The sequence below is a fragment of the Maniola hyperantus genome, chromosome 25, assembly GCF_902806685.2.
Source record: "Maniola hyperantus chromosome 25, iAphHyp1.2, whole genome shotgun sequence".
Taxonomy (NCBI): domain Eukaryota; kingdom Metazoa; phylum Arthropoda; class Insecta; order Lepidoptera; family Nymphalidae; genus Maniola; species Maniola hyperantus.
In genome coordinates, this window is record NC_048560.1 from 3115407 (window position 1) to 3138458 (window position 23052).

General features: G+C 36.9%; 2 protein-coding genes across 26 annotated transcripts in view; one reads left to right on the plus strand and one right to left on the minus strand.

Moving 5' to 3' along the window:
- RyR (Ryanodine receptor) overlaps positions 1–23052 on the minus strand; it is a 127415-nt gene that overhangs the window by 32950 nt on the left and 71413 nt on the right. For all 25 annotated transcript variants that reach the window (XM_034981626.2, XM_069507040.1, XM_069507062.1 and 22 more), the window contains 8 exons: positions 22739–22874; positions 14047–14171; positions 13807–13927; positions 13087–13276; positions 12302–12551; positions 11457–11601; positions 10626–10738; positions 8849–8920 (listed from right to left, as the gene is read on the minus strand). In XM_034981626.2, coding sequence (XP_034837517.1) covers positions 8849–8920; positions 10626–10738; positions 11457–11601; positions 12302–12551; positions 13087–13276; positions 13807–13927; positions 14047–14171; positions 22739–22874 — 1152 coding nt within the window. The remainder of the gene's footprint in view (positions 1–8848; positions 8921–10625; positions 10739–11456; positions 11602–12301; positions 12552–13086; positions 13277–13806; positions 13928–14046; positions 14172–22738; positions 22875–23052) is intronic.
- On the plus strand, positions 18091–21325 carry LOC138404105 (uncharacterized). Its single transcript, XM_069507329.1, has 5 exons — positions 18091–18234; positions 18888–18983; positions 19085–19426; positions 20004–20150; positions 21149–21325. The coding sequence occupies exons 1-5, from the start codon at positions 18091–18093 to the stop codon at positions 21323–21325; spliced, it is 906 nt and encodes a 301-aa protein (XP_069363430.1).

Below are 23052 nucleotides of genomic sequence, written 5' to 3' on the forward strand. Positions count from 1 at the left end.
TGACATTTTGCTCCATAAATCAAAAACTACTATGCATAAGAATAAATAAAAATGTGTTTTAGAATACACAAGTAAAGCCCTTTCATATAATACCCCACTTGGTATACTTATTATACATTGAAAATTGAAAATACTAATTATTTTTTCATTAACACACTTTAATTTTTTTTTGTAAGTTGTAATCACAAATCTATGGTTTTCGGATTTATTCCTTTACTTGTGCTCTAAGACCTACGTACCTACTAAATTTCATGATTCTGGGTCAACGGGAAGTATCCTATAGGTTTGTGTGACAGATACGACACAGACGGAGAGACGGAAAGACAGACAGACAACGAAGTGATCCTAAGGGTCCCTTTTTTCCTTATAAAGTACGGAACCCTAAAAAGGTACCTGTATATGTATAATAATATAGGTAGGTAGGTACCTACCTGGTGGTATTTCTTTATATTTTTAGGGTTCCGTACCTCAGAAGGAAAAAACGGAACCCTCTGTCTGTCTGTCCGTCAGTCCGTCCGTCCGTCCATGCGTCTGTCGGTCCGTCCATCGGTCCGTCTGCCCGTCCGTCTGTCCGTCTGTTCGTCTGTCCGTCTGTCTGTCTGTCCGTCTATCTGTCTGTCTGTCTGTCTGTCCGTCTTACAAATAAAGTACGCAACGCTTCGTACAAATAGTATTTTTTATTTATTTACTAGCTGACGCCCGCGACTTCGTCCGCGTGGATGTAGGTTTTCAAAAGCCCGTGGGAACTCTTTTATTTTCTGGGATAAAAGAAGGCAGGTCATGCCTGTCGTAGAGGTGATGGCCGTTGGAGCCGGAAAGTTCTTGAGTGGAGACCGCGTAGGTATAAGTAAGCGTAGTGTGGGACGCCTTCCAGCACGATGGACCGACGATATACAGAGGCTGGCGGGAAGTGGCTAGGTGAGGAAGGCTGAGGACCGGGTGTGGTGGCGCTCTTTAGGGAAAGCCTATGTCCAACAGTGGACGACCGCAGGCTGATGATGATGGAAAAAATCACGTTGATCCGTTGCACCCCTCACACGTCCCTATCCGCCTTCTCCACTCCTGTCACGCTGGCGAATAAGTTTGGAATAGAATAGGATTTCGATGGAGTGCGTGGATTTTTGTGAACGGAGTTCAACCATGTAGTCGTGGTTTGGTACAATAGTAAATGGTACAATATTAATTCACCAACAACAGTTCCTAAAACCCATAGAATAGGAGTGCAGTACCCTGCAGCATCAGTATTGAAGAGTTGGAACTTAAAGTTCAATAATGGTATATATGTTTGGCATCTACAATATTATCTCACAATCAACAGTGGCTTAGGAGTGCAATACCCTGCATCATCAGGGTTGAAGAGTTGGGATATCGAGTTGAATTATGAAGTCGTTGCTTGGTACCTAAACCAGAGATAGTTTATTCTAAGCGTACCTTTAATATCAATTCAACATCAACTATTCCTAAAACAGCTGATTGAAATCCAAAAGTACAAAAGCTACCCGTCATTATTATGATGATGGTTGAGAAGTTGGAACTTGAAGTTTTAACATGTATGGTTTCTAACAAAAAATAATGAATGAAATCGGACTACGCGTTAATGAATTACAGCTCAGTATACATTTTAACTTTCAACCCCTCTCCTAAGGGAACCATGCTGAATTTCGGGATAAAAAGTATCCTATATTCTTCCTCATAGTATGACGTCAAATCGTACCAAGTTTCATTGGAATCCATTCAGTAGTTTCAGCGTGATGCGCGGCCGTGATACAGACAGACAGACAGACAGACAAAAATGAAAAAAATTCCAGTTTTGGGTTCAGTATCGATTATAGAGTGCCCTCGAAAAAAAAATTTCAAAATATCTTCAATGTACAGAATTTCACCTGTTACAGTTTTATTATAAGTAATAAAATAATAATAATAATATTGATTCAGATACAAGTTAGCCCTTGACTGCAATCTCACCTGGTGGTAGGTGACGATACAGTCTTGCTTACGACTATTTCGGATCGGAAATTCTTGGATTCAGGTTAAATGCAGTGCAAAAAGAGAGATCATTAGGATTCCGTACCTCAAAAGGAAAAAGGAACCCTTATAGGATCAGTTTGTTGTCTGTCTGTCTGTCCGTCTTACAAACAAAGTACGCAACGCTTCGTACAAATAGTACTTTTTTATTTATTTATTCAGATACAAGTTAGCCCTTGACTGCAATCTCACCTGTTGACAGACATAGAAACGGCGAGACTAGTATATTTTAGTTACTTTCACAGCATTATGTCATATGGCATATTATTAGAAAAGAAAAAGAAAGAAAAGAAAAAACGTTTATTTTTTAAAGCTGTACCACACATTACCAGTTACCAACTGGTTAGGTTATCCCAGCGCCTCTTATACTTGAGTAATAAAGTCAAAAAACCTCAAGTAGAAGAAGCGCCGGAATAAAGTATGTCATGTGTGGCACAACCCAAAAAAAAAGGTCTATCAACACTATATTTTACAAATCCAACAACTGACAATCGAAAAGAGTAATTTATTACCTATTTTGAACAAATCATTTGACTTTGACTTTTGATCCCGGAAAATCAAAGTTCCCACGGGATTTTTAAAAAACCTAAATCCACGCGGACGAAGTTGCGGGCATCATCTAGTGCATACTAAATAGTTTTTGATTTATCATGCAAAATGTCAAAAAATACTATTTACCTATTTATTTATTTTTATTTTTCACTAGCTGCCCCGGCGAGCTTCGTACCGCCTAACAGTCGATTCTTTTTCAGGAATTTTTTAAAAAATTTCTCTCCGTAAGAACCATATTCGTACTTCAAGGAATATTATAAAAAAAGAATTAGCGAAATCGGTTCAGCTGTTCTCGAGATTGCGATCAGCAACACATTTAGCGATTCATTTTTATATGTACCGAAATTCTAGTTACATAGTAGTAATAAATTAAGTTACATTGTAAATGCTTATCTCTAAACAGAGATTTAGAGATAAACATTTTACTATTGTAGTACGGAAACCTCGGGGCGCGAGTCTGACTCGTACTTGGCCGGTCGGTCTGTCGGTCGGTCGGTCGATTTATTTTAGAATGCATCGTATCGACAGCTGGTGGTAGTAGTTTACATATATCCTACTAATATTATAAACTAGGTGAAGCTATGATAGCCTAGTGGTTAGGACGTCCGCCTTCTAAACGGAGGTCGGGGGGTTCGATCCCGGGCACGCACCTCTAACTTTTCGGAGTTATACGCGTTTTAATTAATTAAATATCACTTGCTTTAACGGTAAAGGAAAACATCGTGAGGAAACCTGCATGCCGAGTTCTCCATAATGTTCTCAAAGGTGTGTGAATTCTACCAATCCGCACATGGCCAGCGTGGTAGACTATGGCCAAAACCCTTCTCACTCTGAGAGGAGACCCGTGCTCTGTACTGAGCCGGCGATGGGTTGATCATGATGATGATGAGGTGATGCCCGCGACTTCGTACGCGTGGAATTAGATTTTTAAAAATCCCGTGGAAACTCTTTGATTTTCCGGGATAAAAAGTAGCCTATGTCACTCTCCAGGTCAACCATACCCATGCAAAAAATCACTTCGATCCGTTGCTCTGTTGCGACGTGATTGAAGGACAAACCAACGAACCAACAAACAAACACACTTTCACATTTATAATAGGTGTAGTGATGTGTGTGTGTGTGGATGTTTGGATGTTTGTTACTCAATCACACAAAAACGGCTGAACGGTTTTGGATGAAATTGGGAATGGAGATAGATAAAAGTGTTAATTAGAATAGAATAGAATAGAATAGAATAGAATGTTTTTTTATTCATGTAAACTTTTTAAAAGTGCTTATGAATAGTCAGGTTTAATTTACCACTGGTTCGGAATGCCGTTCCTACCGAGAAGAACCAGCAAGAAACTCGGCGGTTGCTCTTTTTAATTTTTCAATTTACAATGTTATTATACCGTACTATACAAGCCATTGCACCCCCGTGCATTGCTGGAGCGAGTCAAATCCAAGCTTTTTTATCGTTTACATAGTCTGCGACTGTATAATATGCTTTTTTTAGGAGCATACTTTTAACACATTTTTTAAACTTGTGTAAAGGCAAGTCTAAAATTGCTTGTGGAATTTTATTATAAAATATTACACTCATTCCCACAAATGACTTTCGCACCTTCCAGAGGCGGAGCGCAGGAGTAGCTAGCTTATTTTTGTTTCTAGTTTGCCTATCATGGAGATCACTGATTTTTTTGTAACTGTGAATGTTTTGTCGTACAAAAATTATATTATTGTAAATATATTGGGAAGCTACTGTAAGAATACCTATTTCCTTAAATATCTCTCGTAGGGAATCGCGCGGTTTTAAATTATAAATTGCACGTATTGGTATATAATTAAATTTAGGGTATACCCTAAATTAACACATAGGCTACTTTTTATCCCGGAAAATCAAAGAGTTCCCACGGGATTTTTAAAAACCTAATTCCACGCGGACGAAGTTGCGGGCATCAACTAGTAATAAAATATAATTTGGACTTATCCGAATTCCGAAAGTCAGGGTTGTCAAATCACACTTATATTATAAAGGCGAAATTTTGTATCTGCGTGTGTGTGTGTATAGGTTTGTTACCCTTTCACGCAAAAAGTACAAGACGGATTTGGCTGAAATTTGAAATAGTGATCGCTTTTGAAAGAGTTCTCGTGGGATTAAAAAACCACTATATCCTCGCGGACGAAGTCGCGTGTATCATCTAGTTACAAATATAAGTATGTAGGTCATATTATTGTGTGCTTAGACAATTTAATTATATACTTGAGTTTTCATGTAACAGAAACAAAAATGGATTGGCGGAAGAGGAAAAAGAAACGGTTTAGACTCGCAAAAGCAAATCCCTTGCAAAGAGGAGATCTATTAAAATTCATCAGAATCTTTCCAAACCATAATATTATCTTGTGATGATAATGCCATTACTTTTTCGGGGTTATTCCCGTGAGTCACACCCGACGTGAGTAACAATGTGACTCGACGGGAATTTTATTTGACTGAATATGTACTTTTCCGGGATGCTGAATTTGATAATGACATTTATTTTCAAATCCAAAATAGCAGACATGCACTTTTCACAAAAAATAGAAATGGGTGTCGTTTTCAGGTTTTCCAGGATGCTGGTTTTGATAATGACATTAATTTTTTAATCTAAGATGGCGGGCCAGCACTTTTTATAAAAAATAGACGCGAGTGTCGTTTTCAAGGTTCTCCAGGATGGTGAATTTGATGATGACATTTATTTATTTTTAATAAATACTTATATATTATACTTCTATTTTAGTGGATCACAGGATTTTCTTTGACAAGGAAACGACAAAGCAAAAAATCGAATTGAATTAGATTATGATGCTATCACACCGTACCATTTAGAGCCAGCTTCTGAAAATTTGACACTGTGTTTGTAAGTTGATATTATTTAGATACTAGCTAATGCCCGCGACTTCGTCCGCGTGGATTTCACATTTTTCAAAATCCCGCGGGAACTCTTTGATTTTCCGGGATAAAAAGTAGCCTATGTGTTAATCCAGTTAAGAATTCTAAATTTCATTCAAATCCGTTCAGCCTTTTTTGCGTGATTGAGTAACAAACATCCAAACATCTACACTTTCACATTTATAATTCCACTAGCTGCCCTGGCGAACTTCGTTCCGCCTACGGCCTAACAGTCGATTCAAATTTTTTAAATTTTTCTCTCGGTAAGAACCATCCTCGTACTTCAAGGAATACCTAATTTAAAAAAAGAATTAGCGAAATCGGTTCAGCTGTTCTCGAGATTTGCGATGACATTTAGTGATTCATTTTTATATTATAGACTAGCTTATGCTCGCGACTTCGTCCGCGTGGGCTACACAAAATTTCGAACCCCTATTTCACCCCCTCCAGAGTTGAATTTTCAAAAATCCCTTCTTAGTGGATGCCTGCGTCATAATAGCTATCTGCATGCCAAATTTCAGCACGATCCGTCCAGTATTTTGAGCTGTGCGTTGATAGATCAGTCAGTCAGTCAGTCAGTCAGTCAGTCAGTCAGTCAGTCAGTCAGTCACCTTTTTCTTTTATATATTTAGATTAGGATTAGGATAATATAATTATTATGTTACTAGCTGCCCCGACGAACTTCGCACCGCCTACAGTCGATTCTTTTTCAGGACTTTTTAAAAAAAATTCTCTCCATAAGAACCATCCCCGTACTTCAAGGAATATTATCAAAAATAATTAGCGAAATCGGTGCAGCTGTTCTCGAGATTTGCGATCAGCAACACATTCAGCGATTCATTTTTATATAATATAGAGATTTACTATTTGTTGTCAGATTTGTCAATGCTGAATTATGTTGTATTTTAGTGACTCAAGACATTCCTTTTAGAAGAAAACAAGGAAAATAAAATGAATGTGCCCAATATACGTACCACTGAAATCCAACATGATGCTGCAACATTCAATTCTGTACTAAATATTGAAAGGTCTACCATACCATACTTGTAAGTTGTTATGCTATGTTTTTTGCATACATTCTATATAGATAATACTCACAATATAATTATGTTGATTGTATGTTTATTAATTCCAGAAATGAAATGGAGAGCTTCAATAGTTCTGCGTCGAATGATACATCTAATGTGACTGTTGAAACAGAAAATGATACATATTGTGTTATGTGTGTAGTGGGCTTTTAGAGGGAAATTGAATTGTACCTACTTCCTACTTATAAAAATAAAATTTTCATTTTTGAGATCAAAGTGGAATTTATTTTGACTTTTGTTTTGTTTTGTACAAGTAGATAGTATATATAGTTTTTAGTCGCTACTAATAGATAAGTGTAGGCAACAAAAGTTATTTTCACAGACAAACGAATGTGTAATCATGTGTTCCTAATAGGTAATCCGCCAGCACAGAGAATTCAACTCCTAGAGTACGCATATACAAGGTTTTACATGAAAACAAAATCGTAAAATGGCGGGGGACAGGGGAGAATGCTTTGTTGTGATTGGTGGACTGACTAATCAAAACAATGTGCGGAATGAGGGTACCGAACGGGCGTGGGCGATGATTCATTTAAAATTCCGTGGGATCACCACGATTTAGCAATGCAATTCCTTAGGTACAGCATCAGGGTCGAGAAGTGGGTCTTCGAGTTCAATGATAAAGTCTTTACTTGGTAGATATAGGTACCTACCTCCAATATCAATTTATAACCGACAGTTTCAAAATCCCATAAGTTTTGGTGGTCATGTCCCCTGCAGCATCAGGATTGAGGAGTTGAAATCCTGTGTGTCCTATATAAAATGACATTTTATATAGGACAATGTTGCAAAGTTTCTTTATCAATTAAAAAAATACCCAAATCGGTTCAGAAATCTCGGAGATTTCTGTGTACATAGGTAGAAAAACACAACTCCTTTTTTAAAACTCGGTTAAAAAAGTATCCTTTGTTAATCCTCTACTTGTCTGTAAAAGTCCCGTCAAAATAGGTTCTGCCGTTCCGAAGATTAGCCCGTTCAAACAGACAGACAGACAGACAGTTTTTAAAAACGTTTGATTCAGCTGTTATGGTACAGTTCAAATAACAATATTATGAGCTTGCGGTAGTTATTTCGAAATTACAGACAGACACTTCATAGAAGTATGGATTTCTATAATATATACGAGTTGTTTATACACGCTGAGGCAGTAGTTACCTAATAGGTATGTATGTAAGTGAGATTTTATAGTATTCATCAAAAGATAAGTAGGTAATCATTATCATTCAAAAAAAAATTAAAAAATATTTATTTCAGTAGGTAAAACAATTTCACATAGTGCGTAGTAATTGGGACCATCCCAGTAACTGTATTAGTATTGCTACGAGTACTCGTGGCAGGCGACCCCGCTCTTCCATAAAATCTTATACAATAATAATTGAAATAAGTAGTTCCTTCATAAATCATATATTTACAAAAATTCATCGGTGACATCTGTCCAACTATCTGTGTGCCATCATCAATATATCCGGACGCTAGTGTGAGCGCATGCACTCGCTACACTGCTCATCACTGAGTCTATCTCTTTCTATCACAATGTTAGGTGAAATAGCATACAGGTTACCCACGTGGGCCGAGCAGTTCGGACGTGCATCCAGCGTCACCTTAAGATATAGAATATTATTGGGACATCAACGATAAATTAACATTAACTTTAAAAATACTTGTTACATAAGTACCTAAGTACTTGGTATCTACTTGATAAGTCAAATTGTTTATTTTTTACAAAAGCTGTATTGAAAAAACTAGATAGGTAGGTCCTATTAAATAAGGAGAAATATCTGTCTAAGCAACTGTTAGTACACATATACAAACGAAGATAAAAACATAATAGATATAAAAGGATAGATAAAGCTCGCGCTAACCTTCTAGCTAATATCTAAATATAGAAAACGAAAAGGTGACTAACTGACTGACTGACTAATCTATCAACGCACAGCTCAAACTATCGAACTGTTTGGCATGCAGATAGCTATTAGGTATAATGTAGACGTCCGCTAAGAAAGGATTTTTGAAAGTTTAACACCTAAGGGGGTAAAATAGGGATTCGAAATTTGTGTAGACGTGAAAAAGGTTGAGATCACAATCAGGGTATGAGACGGGGGGCTGCCCCGCACACCCGCACGTCATCCGCGCTCGCCCGCACCGGGTTAGCCGGAAAAATTGTGAAACCTCAGTAAATAACGGCTTTGTTTTGTTTAAATTTATTTCTTGAACTGAGAGGGTGCTAGAAGTTTGGCGCGAGAGAAACGTTAGAGTGAAACAGAAACATTACCTTTCCTCCACCTTGTGGTGTCCCGTCAACTACGGTGGTAACTCTTCGAGTTGCAGTAGGCATAATCAACACCTAGGCGTGACAAACGAAAGCGGAACTTAAGGCGAATCATCACAGATGAAGGTAATCTATTATCATACATTTTCTAGCCCCGATTTAGGAAGTACACGTATTTGTACAAACAAGCTACAGGTATTAATGATCACTACCCAGTACCCATATTATAAATGCGAAAGTGTGTTTGTTTGTTGGTTTGTCCTTCAATCACGTCGCAACGGAGGAACGGATCGACGTGATTATGGGTTGGTATAGTTTAAGACCTGGAGAGTGACATAGGCTACTTTTTATCCCTGAAAATCAAAGACTTTCCACGGGATTTTTAAAAACCGAAACCCACGCGTACGAAGTCGCGGGCAGCAGCTAGTCACAATAAATGCGAACATGTGTTTGTTGGTGTTTGTCCTTCAATCACGTCGCAACGAATCGACGTGATTTTTTTGGATGGTTATAGTTAAGCACCTGGAGGGTGACACAGGCTACCTTTTATCCCGGGAAATCAAAGAGCTCCCACGGGATTTTTAAAAACCTATTTTATTTAAATTCTCTAAATATATTAAGAAATTCAGGGGATTTTAGTAGCACACAAATAAATATGTATAATAATAACGATATAACAGTAATTTTTATGTAAGAAGGTTATGTAGAAAAACTGAATAATACTTGCACTTACGGGAATTTACATCACCAGGGAAGAAAATAAGTATGAAATAGATACGCGACCATTCGCCTTAAGTCTTAACACAATAACAAATAGTAAAGAAACAAAATAGACGACACAGTTTGGCTCCATATGATTTAGCAGTTCTGTGCTATTTCAGCCTTTAAGAAAAACAAAGTAAAAAAAAAATTTTGAACATGACGTGAGATAAATCATCAATGAAAATAAGAAATAAGTTCTAATAATATAGATCCTATAATTTATATCGGACAAAGGGGTTTGAATATTTTCGTATCGAGCCTGGCCTACCTACATGTCCGCCATTTTTTTTTCAAAATAGTGGCCATGCATAAAACTTGCACTAATCAATAGCCGATATCAATACAAACAAGTCATTGTAGAGACAAAATCTTAAAAAATGTCACGTTTCCTAGATCTTATAAATTTTCAAAGTTGTACTGGTGGCTAGACTGTTACGGCGGTTGCGCACTCATCCGATCCGAGTCCGTGAAAATACGTTCCTTTTTGTTTTGTATGGGAATTTATGACGTCGGTGATGTCGTAGATAACTAGTAATCTCCGTTATTACTGATGACTCCACCAGTATAACTTTGATAGCTTATAATATATCGGAAACGTGACGCTTGGGAAGATTTTGTCTTATACAATACTTGTTAGTATTGATTCCAGCTATTGATTAATATAGGTTTTATGCGTGGCCGCTATTTTGAAAAAAAGTAAAATGGCGGACTACTAGGTAGGCCAAAATATTAAAAGCTCTTCAAAAAATCCAGACTTCTATCTAAAAGTAGGGGTATGAGTAGAATTTTTAAAATGATTACTTTGAACAATAGGCTAACAATCAGTAAATAAATAATCAAAATAATTTATACACAAGTGTATGAATTTAAAACAGCGTAGATGAAAAAAAAATTGTAAGAAAATTGAATACCTACATCCAGAAAACGTCTTGAAATTTCTTATTTTCAACGAAGAATATCAACATTTAAACAACATAACTGATGATTAAAGAAAGAATATTTTTAAGTGAAGACTTACCATATTGTCGATTTCGTTAGCCGATATGAAGTTCTGCTCCTCTTTGAGGAAGTACTGACTCTTTGACCAGATGTTGAATATTTCTGCCACGTGGTTGTATAGTTCTTCTGCCTCTAAAGTTTTCAACAAAATACAAATTAAGTTTTAACTGAGTTCACGACAGTTAAGGAACTGGGAACTTCTAGCAAAACGCCGAGGCTTCGACATTTGACGCAGGTAGAGAGAGTAGCACCCAGGTCTCGGACCTGGGCGCGTTTGGAACACTCGTAGCTTTAGTTTTTAAGTTCGCGTAAAAATTATTACCACTATATTATTATCATCTTACAAATGTAACAACTGACTAAAGTGTAATTTATTACCTATTTTTAATTTACCATTTGATTTGATTTGTAGCCCTAAAGTAGGCCTATTTTTTATGATTTCATGTCACCATAGCGATATCATCATAGATATTTGACATATCGTCGATTCAGGGTCAGAGCGAGAGGGAGTGAGGGAACACTCTAGTTAACTCTGGTATTACAGATCGTTCTTCAGAGTCAATTGAGAAAATTATCTATACACACTAATTTAATAAATGCGAAAGTGTGTATATCTAAATTTGATGAAATTTGGTACGGATATAGCCTAGGGAAGGAGATGCTGCTTTAGGAAATTCAAAGAGTTTCCACGGGATTTTTAGAATCCACGCGGATAAAGTCGCAGTCGCAGGCATCATCAAGTGATTATATAACTGCTTGAAATTTCGTGCAAGAACTGTCAAACATAATTTTGAAATAATAACAGACCCTGGTAAAAACCAAAAAAATGATAGGAAGAAAGAGTACCTACCTGCCACGTTGTTCCGAAGCCAATGGTTTCTCTGCAGGTCGACGTATTTGATGAGAAGTGGGTAGAAGGAGTAAATGTCTCGCACTAGAAGTTGCCAGTCCTCCTGTATCTGCGATTCCACTTGCGATGTGTCGTCCGTTGATGACTATAGTGTTGAAAGATAAATAAATAAACACTGACCACTAAATAAATAATCATTGATTTGTAAGAAAGTTGGACCAAGAAAGATGGAAGTACTTATATGATTATAATCAGAGGTCATAACATTCGACTAAATTAAAAGTCTGCAAATAATATATAATTTTAAGAGGGAGATAAAAAATGAAGTTATTAATCAAAATTAGATAAGAAACTATATTTATCTTATATTATATATAAGAAAAAGGTGACTGACTGATTTAGCAATGCACCGCTCAAACTACTGGACGGATCAGGCTGAAATTTGGCATACAGATAACTCTTATGACGACATCTGCTAAGAAAGGATTTTTCAAATATCAACCTCTAAGGGAAGTATAACCTCAGCTCTAACACTGAAAACTTAGAATTTAACTAACTTGTGCCCGTGATATGGTCCGCGTGGACTACATAATTTCATAACCCCTATTTGGCCCCCTTAGGGGTCATGATGTAGACATCCGCTAAGAAAGAATTTTTGAAAATTCATTTTCAACAATTCTTTCTTAGCGAATGTCTACATCATAAAAGCTATCTGCATGCCCGATCCGTTCAGTAGATTGAGCTGTGCGTTGAAAGATCAGTCAGTCAGTCACCTTTTCCTTTTATAAATTTAGATTTATCTAAAGCTTTCGATATGGTATATCACAGTTTAACTAAAGACTTACTTTAATAAAACCTCTCAAACTCTCTTCCTTATGGAACATGGTATCCGTTCTCTTTCTCACTCTCTCAGCGAGAGGTAAGAAGGACTCCCTCAGCAACTCCTCAGAGCTATTGATGATGATCTGTTGCGTGTATGTAGCGATGCGGGTCATCCAAGGAGCACTTTCGTTGCCTATGTTCTTCTTGATGAGTTTGAGGACGTTCTTCAGGAGTTGGTTCATGTGCTCTGCCGTAACCATTGTCACGTGGTTTCTGGAAATAAGTTGATTACCTATTATGGTTTTTCGACTTAATTTATACCAGGAGAAAAAGAGCAAAAACCCTTAAAATAATAGGTAAGTCGATACATTTACTAATAATGAAGTCTGTCTTGTTATATTTATATTAATTAAAGAATCAAATCAGTACCTAATCAGTTAGTCGAATCTCGAAAATTTATGAGAATAATATGGTGAATACTAAATTTTAATGAGGTAAATCTATTGTAGCTGAAAACTTGAATCAAGATTCCTTGAATTTATTCTGTTTCCTGCCCACATAAACAAAAATATAAATTATTATGGGACTTTAGAGGACACATTCTTAAATATTAAAAGTTGATGATAAGATATATTTTTAAGGTGTAAAATGAATAATTATGTATATTATTTTGCTTAACTTTACTATATTTTCTGGAAAAATAAATTGATTTAAAGTGAATTTGAATTTTGAGAGGAAACACGTGTTCAGTAGTGAGCCGGCGAATGGATGAGATAATGAAGATGATTATGAATTTAAATTAACTTACCCTGCAGTAGGCGTCACATTGTCAGGCCCTTGAGCCCACCAGAACGGCAGATAAGAACAAAGCAACGGCATAACCACGTCAATGATGTGAGGAGCTTCATTGTAAGTCTTGTCTGACTCTACAAACTGATCCACTTCGTTCAGTATCGACTCGAGGGTAGGCATCGATTGCTCCATTTTGGCCATTATGTCTGCAAAGTAATTTATAGAAGTTATTTGGATTTTGGACAAATTAAACATGAACTTGGCCTTGTGTCATCTCCCATACAAGAGGTAAGTTCCAGGTGCTGGAATGGCGACCTCAACCGATAGACGTCCACTGCTGGACATAGGTCTCTTGTAGGGACTTCCACACGCCACGGTCTTGCGCCGCCTGAATCCAGCGGCTCCCTGCGACTCGTCTGATTTCGTTCATCCACCTAGTGGGGGTCTTCCAACGCTGCATCTTCCGGTGCGAGGTCGCCATTCCAGCACCTTGGGACCCCAAACGTCTATCGGTTTTACAAACTATGTGTCCCGGCCCCTGCCCATTGCCACTTCAGCTTCGCAACCCGTTGTGCTATGCCATGCCGGTTACTCTAGTTCTCTTACGGATCTCCTCATTTCTGATTTGATCACGAGAAACTCCAAGCATAGCTCTCTCCATCGCCCGCTGAGTGACTCTGAGCTTTCTTATGAGGCCCATAGTTAGGCTAGGTACATATATTCATATGAAACTTACCTTTGGCTTCAAGTGAGTGGTCTGCTATGCGGTTCAGTAGAGAGAACTGGTTGTGCTTGTTCAGATGTGGTTCGAAGAACGCCACCGGGAACGTGGAACTGAAGGCGCCCAAACATGAGCCCTGTACAAATAAAACCGGTCAAGCGCGAGTCAGACTGGCACAAGAAATCTCAAACCAGTATGACAAAATTGGCAACAATCTGTATTTGGTAAGACAATTCATTCTCGAACGAATCTTACCAGAGCAGGTTTATTCCTTTCAATTTCAGTCTTGAGATACTTCCGGTCGTGCGTGAGCATCGCATCAGTACCCAGCGTGTATAAGGACCCAAGCATCTTGTATGAGGCCACCTGGATTTCGTCCACTGAAACAATATAGTTTCATTTTTATTTTATTTATTCAGATACAAGTTAGCCCTTGACTGCAATCTCACCTGGTGGTAATAATGACGATGCAGTCTAAGATGGAAGCGGGCTAACCTGGAAGGGGTATGGCAGTTTTTAATAAACCCATGCCCCTTTGGTTTCTACACGGCATTGTACCGGAACGCTATATTGCTTGGCGGTACGGCTTTGCCGGTACGGTGGTAACTATAGCCATGGCCGAAACCTCCCACCAGACCAGACCAGAAATTTAGGAATTATAAAATTCCAAATCCCTGCCAGAAATCAAACCCGGGACCTCCCACTAATAAGACCATAGCGCTTACCACTGCGCCAGGGTACTCGTCAAAGAATCCTTAGAATAGAATACATTTTTACTCAAATAAACTTTTACTATCGTGAGAATAATTTACCACTGGTTCGGAATGTCATACCTACAAAGAAGAATCAGCAAGAAACTCGGCAGTTGCTCTTTTCCAATGCTCAATTTACAATAATAATAATATAATATTGAATAAGCAATTGCAGCGTCGCGCTTTGCTGGAGCGAGTCAAATCCACGCTTTTTTATCTATAATCTTCCATTGTATGATTTGCTTTACAGGAGTATACTTTTAGATTTTTTAAACTCGTGTAAAGGCAAGTCTAAATCTGACTGTGGGATTTTATTATTAAACTACCTGATGCCAGCACCTTCGCCCGCGTGGGTTTAAGTTAAAATACCGTAGGAACTTGATTTTCCAGAACAAATAAATAGCCTATCCGTAGTAGTAGTCCGTCCCCGAGATGCAAGATATCTCAGTACCAAATTGCATCAAACATTTAAACGCATTTCTTTAAAAATCCCGTAGGATCACCACGATTTAAGAATGCAATTCCTTACAGCATCAGGGAGTTGGGTCCTCGTGTGCATGCACGGGAGCGAACCCTGGACCCCACGAATTGGAGAACGAAGTCTTAACCACCGCTTTTTCAAAGCTATCATCATCATGATCAACCCATCGCCGGCTCACTACAGAGGACGGGTCTCCTCTCAGAGTGAGAAGGGGCTGGCTATAGTCTAGTCTCTATAGTCAACGCTGGCCATGTGCGGATTGGTAGATTTCACACACCTTTGAGATGATTATGGAAAACTCTCAGGCATGCAGGTTTCCTCACGATGTTTTCCTTCACCGTTAAAGCAAGTGATATTTAATTGCTTAAACGCACATGACTCCGAAAAGTTAGAGGTGCGTGCCTGGGATCGAAACCCCGACCTCCGATTAGAAGGCGGACGTCCTAACTACTAGGCTATCACACCTTCAAAGCTATAATAAAATATAAAATCATGTGCAGTCGTTCACGCGTGAATATCAATTTTTTTATTATAGCTTTGATTTTATGTTTGGAAATTTAAATGTACTTTTTACAGTACATCGGTCGAGTGACTGTTCTTTTCCATGTTATGGTAAAATTATATGCGAAGTTCGTTAAAATATAACTTTTAACATAAAACTTTAGTTATGTTTTTTTGCAGGTCATGTTAAGACATGCTTTATCTGAGAAAAGTCAAAAAGAGCAAGTGTTTTCAGATGTGCTTAAAAATATTACATTAGCTAATAAAATACTACAAGATCTCATAAAGACTTACGACCGCCTCGAAAAAATCTATCAGTCCGAAGAACTGTTGCGAAGTGATTCTTCGTCAAATGAAATTGACGAGACTTATAAGAGTTTTAAGGCAAGCAAACAAAATATTCAGCCGAGGGATAGATCATATACGGAACATACAAGTAGGCCATATGCAGGAACAGCAATGATATATTATGCCAGTGAATCAGTTGAAAACGAGTCAGAAGATACCACCAAAGAAGAAACCAAGGAAGTTAATATTAAGAAACCAATTAAATTACACTCTAATAACGTTGACGATGATAAAATTGGACACAAACCAATTTTAAATAAACATGTTGCAGATAAAAAAACTATGAAAAACAAATTTAAAACAAAAGGAATAGTAACAAATAATAGTTTAAATAAGAACAATAGTCCAGGGGAAAACACACAATCTGATGAAGTAGAACAGATAGTTATAGATATACGTGTAAATGACACAGATGAGGATATAAAAGATATAAGTAATGTAACCGCAGCAACAAATGCACCACATAAAAGAGTTGAAAAAAGTAATTCAAAAGGACCAATAAAAAACATATTGGGTGAAAAAACAAGGTTTAGTATTCAACATATGGCTCCAAAAAGAATAGATAGAAAAATCCTCTCTGGAAGACCAACTAAAATTAAAAATAACGGTATTAGAGTTAAAAGTAACGGTAGTAGGATTAAAAAAATTGTTTATTCTGAATCATTTTCTCCGGACAAAATTTGGCAAGAAGTTATAAAAAAGCCTGTTAAGTTAAGAAAGGACAGAGAAGAAATTCTTCGAAAAAGTAATAAATCCAGTAAAAACAATAAAAAAATAACAGTTCTAATTCTAACAAACAATGAAAAAGTTAGTTTAACATTTTTTTAAATAATCTATAGCTTTAAAAATTTAATTTAAATTATAACATTTTTGTTTTGACATTTTTTATGAGTATTTATTTATTTTAATATTTGTTTTAAACACTTGAATTTTATTTTACTAATTCTGTATAGTACTGACTATATTTTGGTATAAATTGAAATTATAATGTTACCTTTTAGGATAACAAAATTTGGAAACAAAAGTCAAAACCGAATACCAAAGAAGTATTGCGAAGTGAATACGGAGAAACGTGCTTACAAATACCAATAATAAAATGTAAAAAAGTAAGTATAATTAAATATGAGTTTGTAGACTGAGATTAGTAGTGTTGTAAAGCAGATTTTATAAGACCAATAACAAAGCTCCATGATAGAGACTTTTCTAAAGTGTGTCAAAATTTCAGGCTTTGCGAATAGTTACCAAACACATTTGCAAAAGACGTTTCAAATGCAAATCGGATTTCAAATCAGACTTTGTACAAAATTCCAAAGATGGTTGCGATATGGAATTTGCTTATAGGAAAGAAAATAATATAAGCTCTAATAAAACTAATATCACAAAGAGAAATACTGAAAAAGTCAGACCACCAGAACATAGAAGAAAAGTAAGTTTATAAAAGGAATTTAGGTTAGCTATTTAAAGTAACATTGCTATTTAAGCACAATTTCGTTTACCGAAAACCTAAAGAATAAACATGACCAACACAGCATTAATGTTCTCTCAGAAAATAAGTACCTACATATATATTAAGAAAACAAATAAATAAAAATAAAGTAAGTAAAAGCTTTGATCAACCAGAACTTAGGAGAAGATTAAAATTAACATAAAAAAACAACATCTCTATATAATAAAAGGAAAAGCTGACTAACTGTCTGATCTATCAACGCACAGCTCAAACTACTGGAATGACCGGGCTGAAATTCGGCATGCAGATAGCTATTACGACACATCCGCTATAAAAGGATTTTTGAAGGGGTAAAACGGGGGTTTAAAATTTGTGTAGTCCACGCGGATGAAGTCGCGGGCACAAGCTAGTCTAATTAGTCTATACAGTAATATTCAAAACAGCTATGACAGTTGAAAATGGGAAAAATCAGTGCTCACAAAAATACAAAGCAGGTATAAAAATAATATTAATAAGGAGTTTATTATTATTGTTACAGCAATTTGAAAATTTCATATCTCTGCGCAATGAGACACCACAAGATAATTTTTTAAGAGCCAGAGATAAATATGAGAAGAAATGTCAAAAGGAGTCAACGAAAAAATGCAATAATGCGTGTAACTATGCCGTCGAAGAGACTTGCAGCGTACATATATGTAAAAGGAGAATAATGAGAGCCATAAAAAGCGAATGTAAAAGAGAATGCAAAAAAGTTTATACAGGTGTTAAAGATGGAACAGAATCGTCTAGTGAATTTTATAGTGATAGCGATAGTGAACGCGATTACGATAGCGATGACGATAGCGATGACGATACCGATGACGATACCCATGACGATACCGATGACGATAGCGATTAATGAAATTAATAAAATAGTAATGCACTAAAAAAATTCACAAATTAAATTTGTTTATTTTATTTTGACATCTTTACTGAACGCTCAATAATAATATTATGATAATATGAATAATACACAAAAATAACATTGAAATAAGCGGAAAGAACATACAAATGGACCAGTAATATTGTAAAGCCTGACCAGAAAAGTAAAACATCATATTTCTTTCTGGTCAGGCTATACAGAAAAACTTCTTAAAATTGCAGGGTATTGGTATTTTTATGGAAATAATAAAATCGCCTAGTAAATCTTTGATCTTATAAAAATAATGCAATTTTTTTTTACTGATGACAAAGAAAGAACAAAATCGTCTAGTAAATTTAATAGCGACAGTGGTAGCAATAGTGATTAATAAGATAAAAATGTGTTTATAAAATATGTGTAATTAAATTTATTTATGTATTTTAATTTGAAATCTCTATTTCAAAACATAAATGATGAAAAGCCTTTAATTTTTTAAATACTTTTGTTATCTTATAAAGCAAAATGTTGTAATTTTTTTGAGTAACGATCTTTTTTATACATTATACGCTCAGAAAATCATTAATTAAATCAAACCAACATTTAATCAAACAAACAGTGCAACGCTGCATTTAATTTTTTCTATCATAATAGTTAATGCAATTATAGTTGTGTAGCAATCAAACTCACGCACATCTGTATATTTTGTACTTTTCAATGTGGCTTTACGATAAATATTTATTGTTCATATTTTTAGCATTATTGGTAAGTTATGTATATTCTGCGAGACAATTAATATACAAAAGTTATGTGTAATTCAATTAAAATTATTTAAAAAGCATGCTTTTAACATTTCGATATTACAGATGCACTGTAATTTTGTTGAAAACAATGATCCAAAAGAAAACTTGTATGGAAATATTTACTTACTGAAAAATTTAGATCCCAACCAAATCGAAGAAAAGTTTTTAGAAATAATGAATTCTGTTGTACTGAACAAGCCTGTAGTAAGAGATTCTAAGAGAAAACACAATACAAACGAACAAGACATTGAACTGACAGGCGCTATAGTAGTACTTAAACATGTTAAAAATGATAAACATAAATACACATCTCAAAAGAGGAGACTAGAAAAACTAAGAAATATAGGAGGAGTCGGAAAAGATAACCGCGAAATTGTCGTGGCAGTAGTCGATAATAGCATAAAGGTATACTAGTCGTTAAGTTTTTTGTACATCATGTTCTATCATGATCTTCGTTTGCTATCCTTGAAGAAAATTTGGTGGCCAATATGTCATATCCACGTAGAATTTAACCTCAAGAGTACGCATATACAAGGTAATCGTAAAATGTTGGGGGGTTGTGATTGGTGGACTCAAAAGTCACGTAATAAAGACTATGTGCGGAATGAGGGTACCGAACGTGCATGGGCCGACTTTTATGCTAAGCAACTGCCCAAGCTTGCAATCGGGGGTGTCCGGCTATTAGGCGTCTATAGGTGGTGGTCTATGATAAATAATCATTGTTATAATCATGACTATCGTTAGACCACTAGTGAGCACGGGTCTCCTCTCAGAATGAGAAGGCCATTGACTTCACACACCTTTGAGAACATTATAAAGAACTCTCAAAAATGCAGGTTTCTTCACGATGTTTTCCTTCACCGTTAAAGCGAGTGATATTTAATTTCTTAAAACGCACATAATTCCGAAACGTTAGAGGTGCGTTAGATCGCGTGCCTGGGATCGAATCACTAGGCTATTACTTGCTGTCTTGTAATTTCAGAGTGACACCATTGTTAGAGAAGGTCTAAGTATTGACGACTCCAGAGACTTGATACAAAAGACAAGCCTGGATAGTTTAACACCCAATATTCTGCGAGACAAATATGGTGATGCTTGCATGAAAGTTGCTATACGAAAGTGTTATAAGGTAAATTATACAGAGTGTTCTGGTTACACACGCTACGCGAAAGAAATTACAAAAAAATTAAGGTTACAACAACATTATATTTCACACTAACAATTACAATAATTGTATATTGTAAGTTTTACATCTCCTGTGGATGCTCCGGTGTCGGAGCAAAAGTGTGTTTTGGGGGATTTGTATGGTGGGGCAATGCGTATTGCTTCCTTGGTGCCTGGCTTTTCCTGCATGTTTAGCAGTGGAAGGGTGGCGGTGCATATCGAAAGTTGCACCATACAGATTTATCTGTTTCAGCGGATTAGAGCAAATTAAGCTTTTGGTTCCTTGTTTATCATACAACATTCGTCAAAATCGGTTAAACGCGTCGGTTTAAAAACTCCTGTGGGAACGTTTTTATTTTCCGAAACCAAAAGTAGCCTATGTTCTTTTCCGAGCTGCAAGCTATCTCTGTATCAAATTTTGTCAAAATGGTTTAGCCATGAAAAGCTAGCAGACAGACAGACACACTTTCGCATTTATAATATGCTCGCGACTTCGTCCGCGTGGACCACACATATTTCAAACCCCTATTTCACGCCCTTAGGGGTTGAATTTTCAAAAATCCTTTCTTAGCGGATGCCTACGTCAACATAACTATCTGCATGCCAAATTTCAGCTCGATCCGTCCAGTAGTTTAAGCTGTGCGTTGATAGATCAGTCAGTCAGTCAGTCACCTTTAGAAAATAGATGAAGCGTTTTTTGCTTAGAGGGTTTTTCTTTTTTCTCCAGAAAGTCGTGAAGAAATGAGAGAAACCCTTGGATATGTGTAGCCCGCCTGTACGCGACAGATCGAGATAGCAATCGGGGCACGAGGCGCCCCGCACACCCGCATAGCGCCCGCGCTCGCCCGCACTGGGTTAGCGCGAGGGTTGTGCGCACGTGCGGGGCGGGGAATCTCAATTGCCGTCTCGACCTGTCGCGTACTTACCCTTGGAAACTAATAGATTGGAAACGATCATTTTCAGGCACTAATTTCAGTGAACAGAAATGTTTGTGAAATACGTTACAAATGCAAGTCTAGTTTCAAGTCTCACTTCAAAAAGAAGTCCAAAGTGGGATGCCTGAAAGAGTTCGACTATAGCAAAGGTACTAATAATGGGAAGAATTGGACATATAATTATACAAAAATTAGAGGTACCTAAATTCAACAATAAATACTTAGTTAACACTAGCTTATGCTCGCGACTTCGTCCGCGTGGACTACACAAATTCCAAACACCTATTTCACCCCCTTAGGGGTTGAATTTTCAAAAATCCTTTCTTAGCGGATGCCTACGTCATAATAGCTATCTGCATGCCAAATTTCAGCCCGATCCGTCCAGTAATTTGAGCTATGCGTTGGTTGATATATCAGTCAGTCAGTCAGTCAGTCATCTTTTCCTTTTATAATATATAGATTACTGTCGTGAACTGTGCAACCGTTTTATAAAGATGGCATTACGAACCAGTAGGTACCTACGTCTTTTTTGACGATGCAAAAGTACAAGTGCATTTACAAAAGTTTAACTGAGTAAAAAATATTTTGATTTTGGTTTATTTATTTATTTTGATGAATTAATTAAGAAGGGATTCAATAAGCGACGTTGTTTTTCAGATAGCAAATTAATTGTGCATTCTACTAGAGATGGTTATCTGGACGCCTGTATCCCTTATATGGTACCGAATTATAAGGTAAAACTTTTGCTTCATTTCATTTCATTAGTGCGACAGTTTTTTTTGTCTTCTAGTGACATACTGCATTTTTAGGTATTACTTCGTACCATAAATCTACGAAACGATACGCTTCCGAACGTGTTTGCAAATGTGCTACGCAAAAGAAAGTCTGATAAGAAATGTCAAAGATTGTCAAGATTGAAGTGCTATAGAGCTTGTAGCTTCGCATCGAATGAGACGTGCACTAAATATGAGTGCTCTAGAAGGAGAAAGAGGACTTTCAATAGAATCTGCAAGGAAGAGTGTAAGAGAGCGTACCAAGTGAGAGGGACATCCGATAGTAGCGAGAGTCGTAGTAATAGTGATTGAATTACAGCGCATAAATCCGCCATTTTGATTTTTTAAGAATTTTAGCTTCAAACAACAAAAATAAACCTATTAATTATGACGTATTACTTAATCGGTTGAGCCGTTCAATAGTTACAAGCGGACATAGGAACGGACACACATGCATACATACAGACCGTTCACTATAACTTGTCCCCTGCCGTCATGTTGGCACTATTGCTTTGTTTGCTTTATATCTTAGAACTTACGGTTTATTATTGTGTGACTTGCAATGGTGCCAACATAACGGCAGATGACAAGATATAGTGAATAGTATGTAGCTACTAGACATAGTCTGAGATTTATAGAGCGCACTTTGAATTTGCTCAGACTTAAGATGAAGTTAAAACGAGACAGATTTATGTAAGAGAGAAGTACATCTGTCTCGTTTTAACTCTGTCTGTCTGTTAAGGTGCTTAAGTCTAAGCAAAGTCAGAGTGTGCTTTATAGATTTCACCCCTAGACTAACGAGGCAGTAGTGACCATAGACACACGAGAAAGAAAGTTATACTCACGCAACAAGTCAGCGCCGTACTCGCAATTGGCCAGGTGGTCGAACATAGCAGTCAGTACGGGGAGTATGACGCCATTGATGTACCCCAGAGACGTGGAGGTCTTTAGGTGGGTTCCTCGAAGGTGAGAGTATTTGCCCTGAAATATTGTGAAGTATGAACATCATGAAATGAGGAGATCCGTAGGAGAACCAGAGTAACCAACATAGCTCAACGGGTTGCGAAGCTGAAGTGACAATGGACAGGGCACATCATTCGTAAAACCGATAGACGTTGGGGTCCCAAGGTGCTGGAATGGCGACCTCGCACCGGAAGAC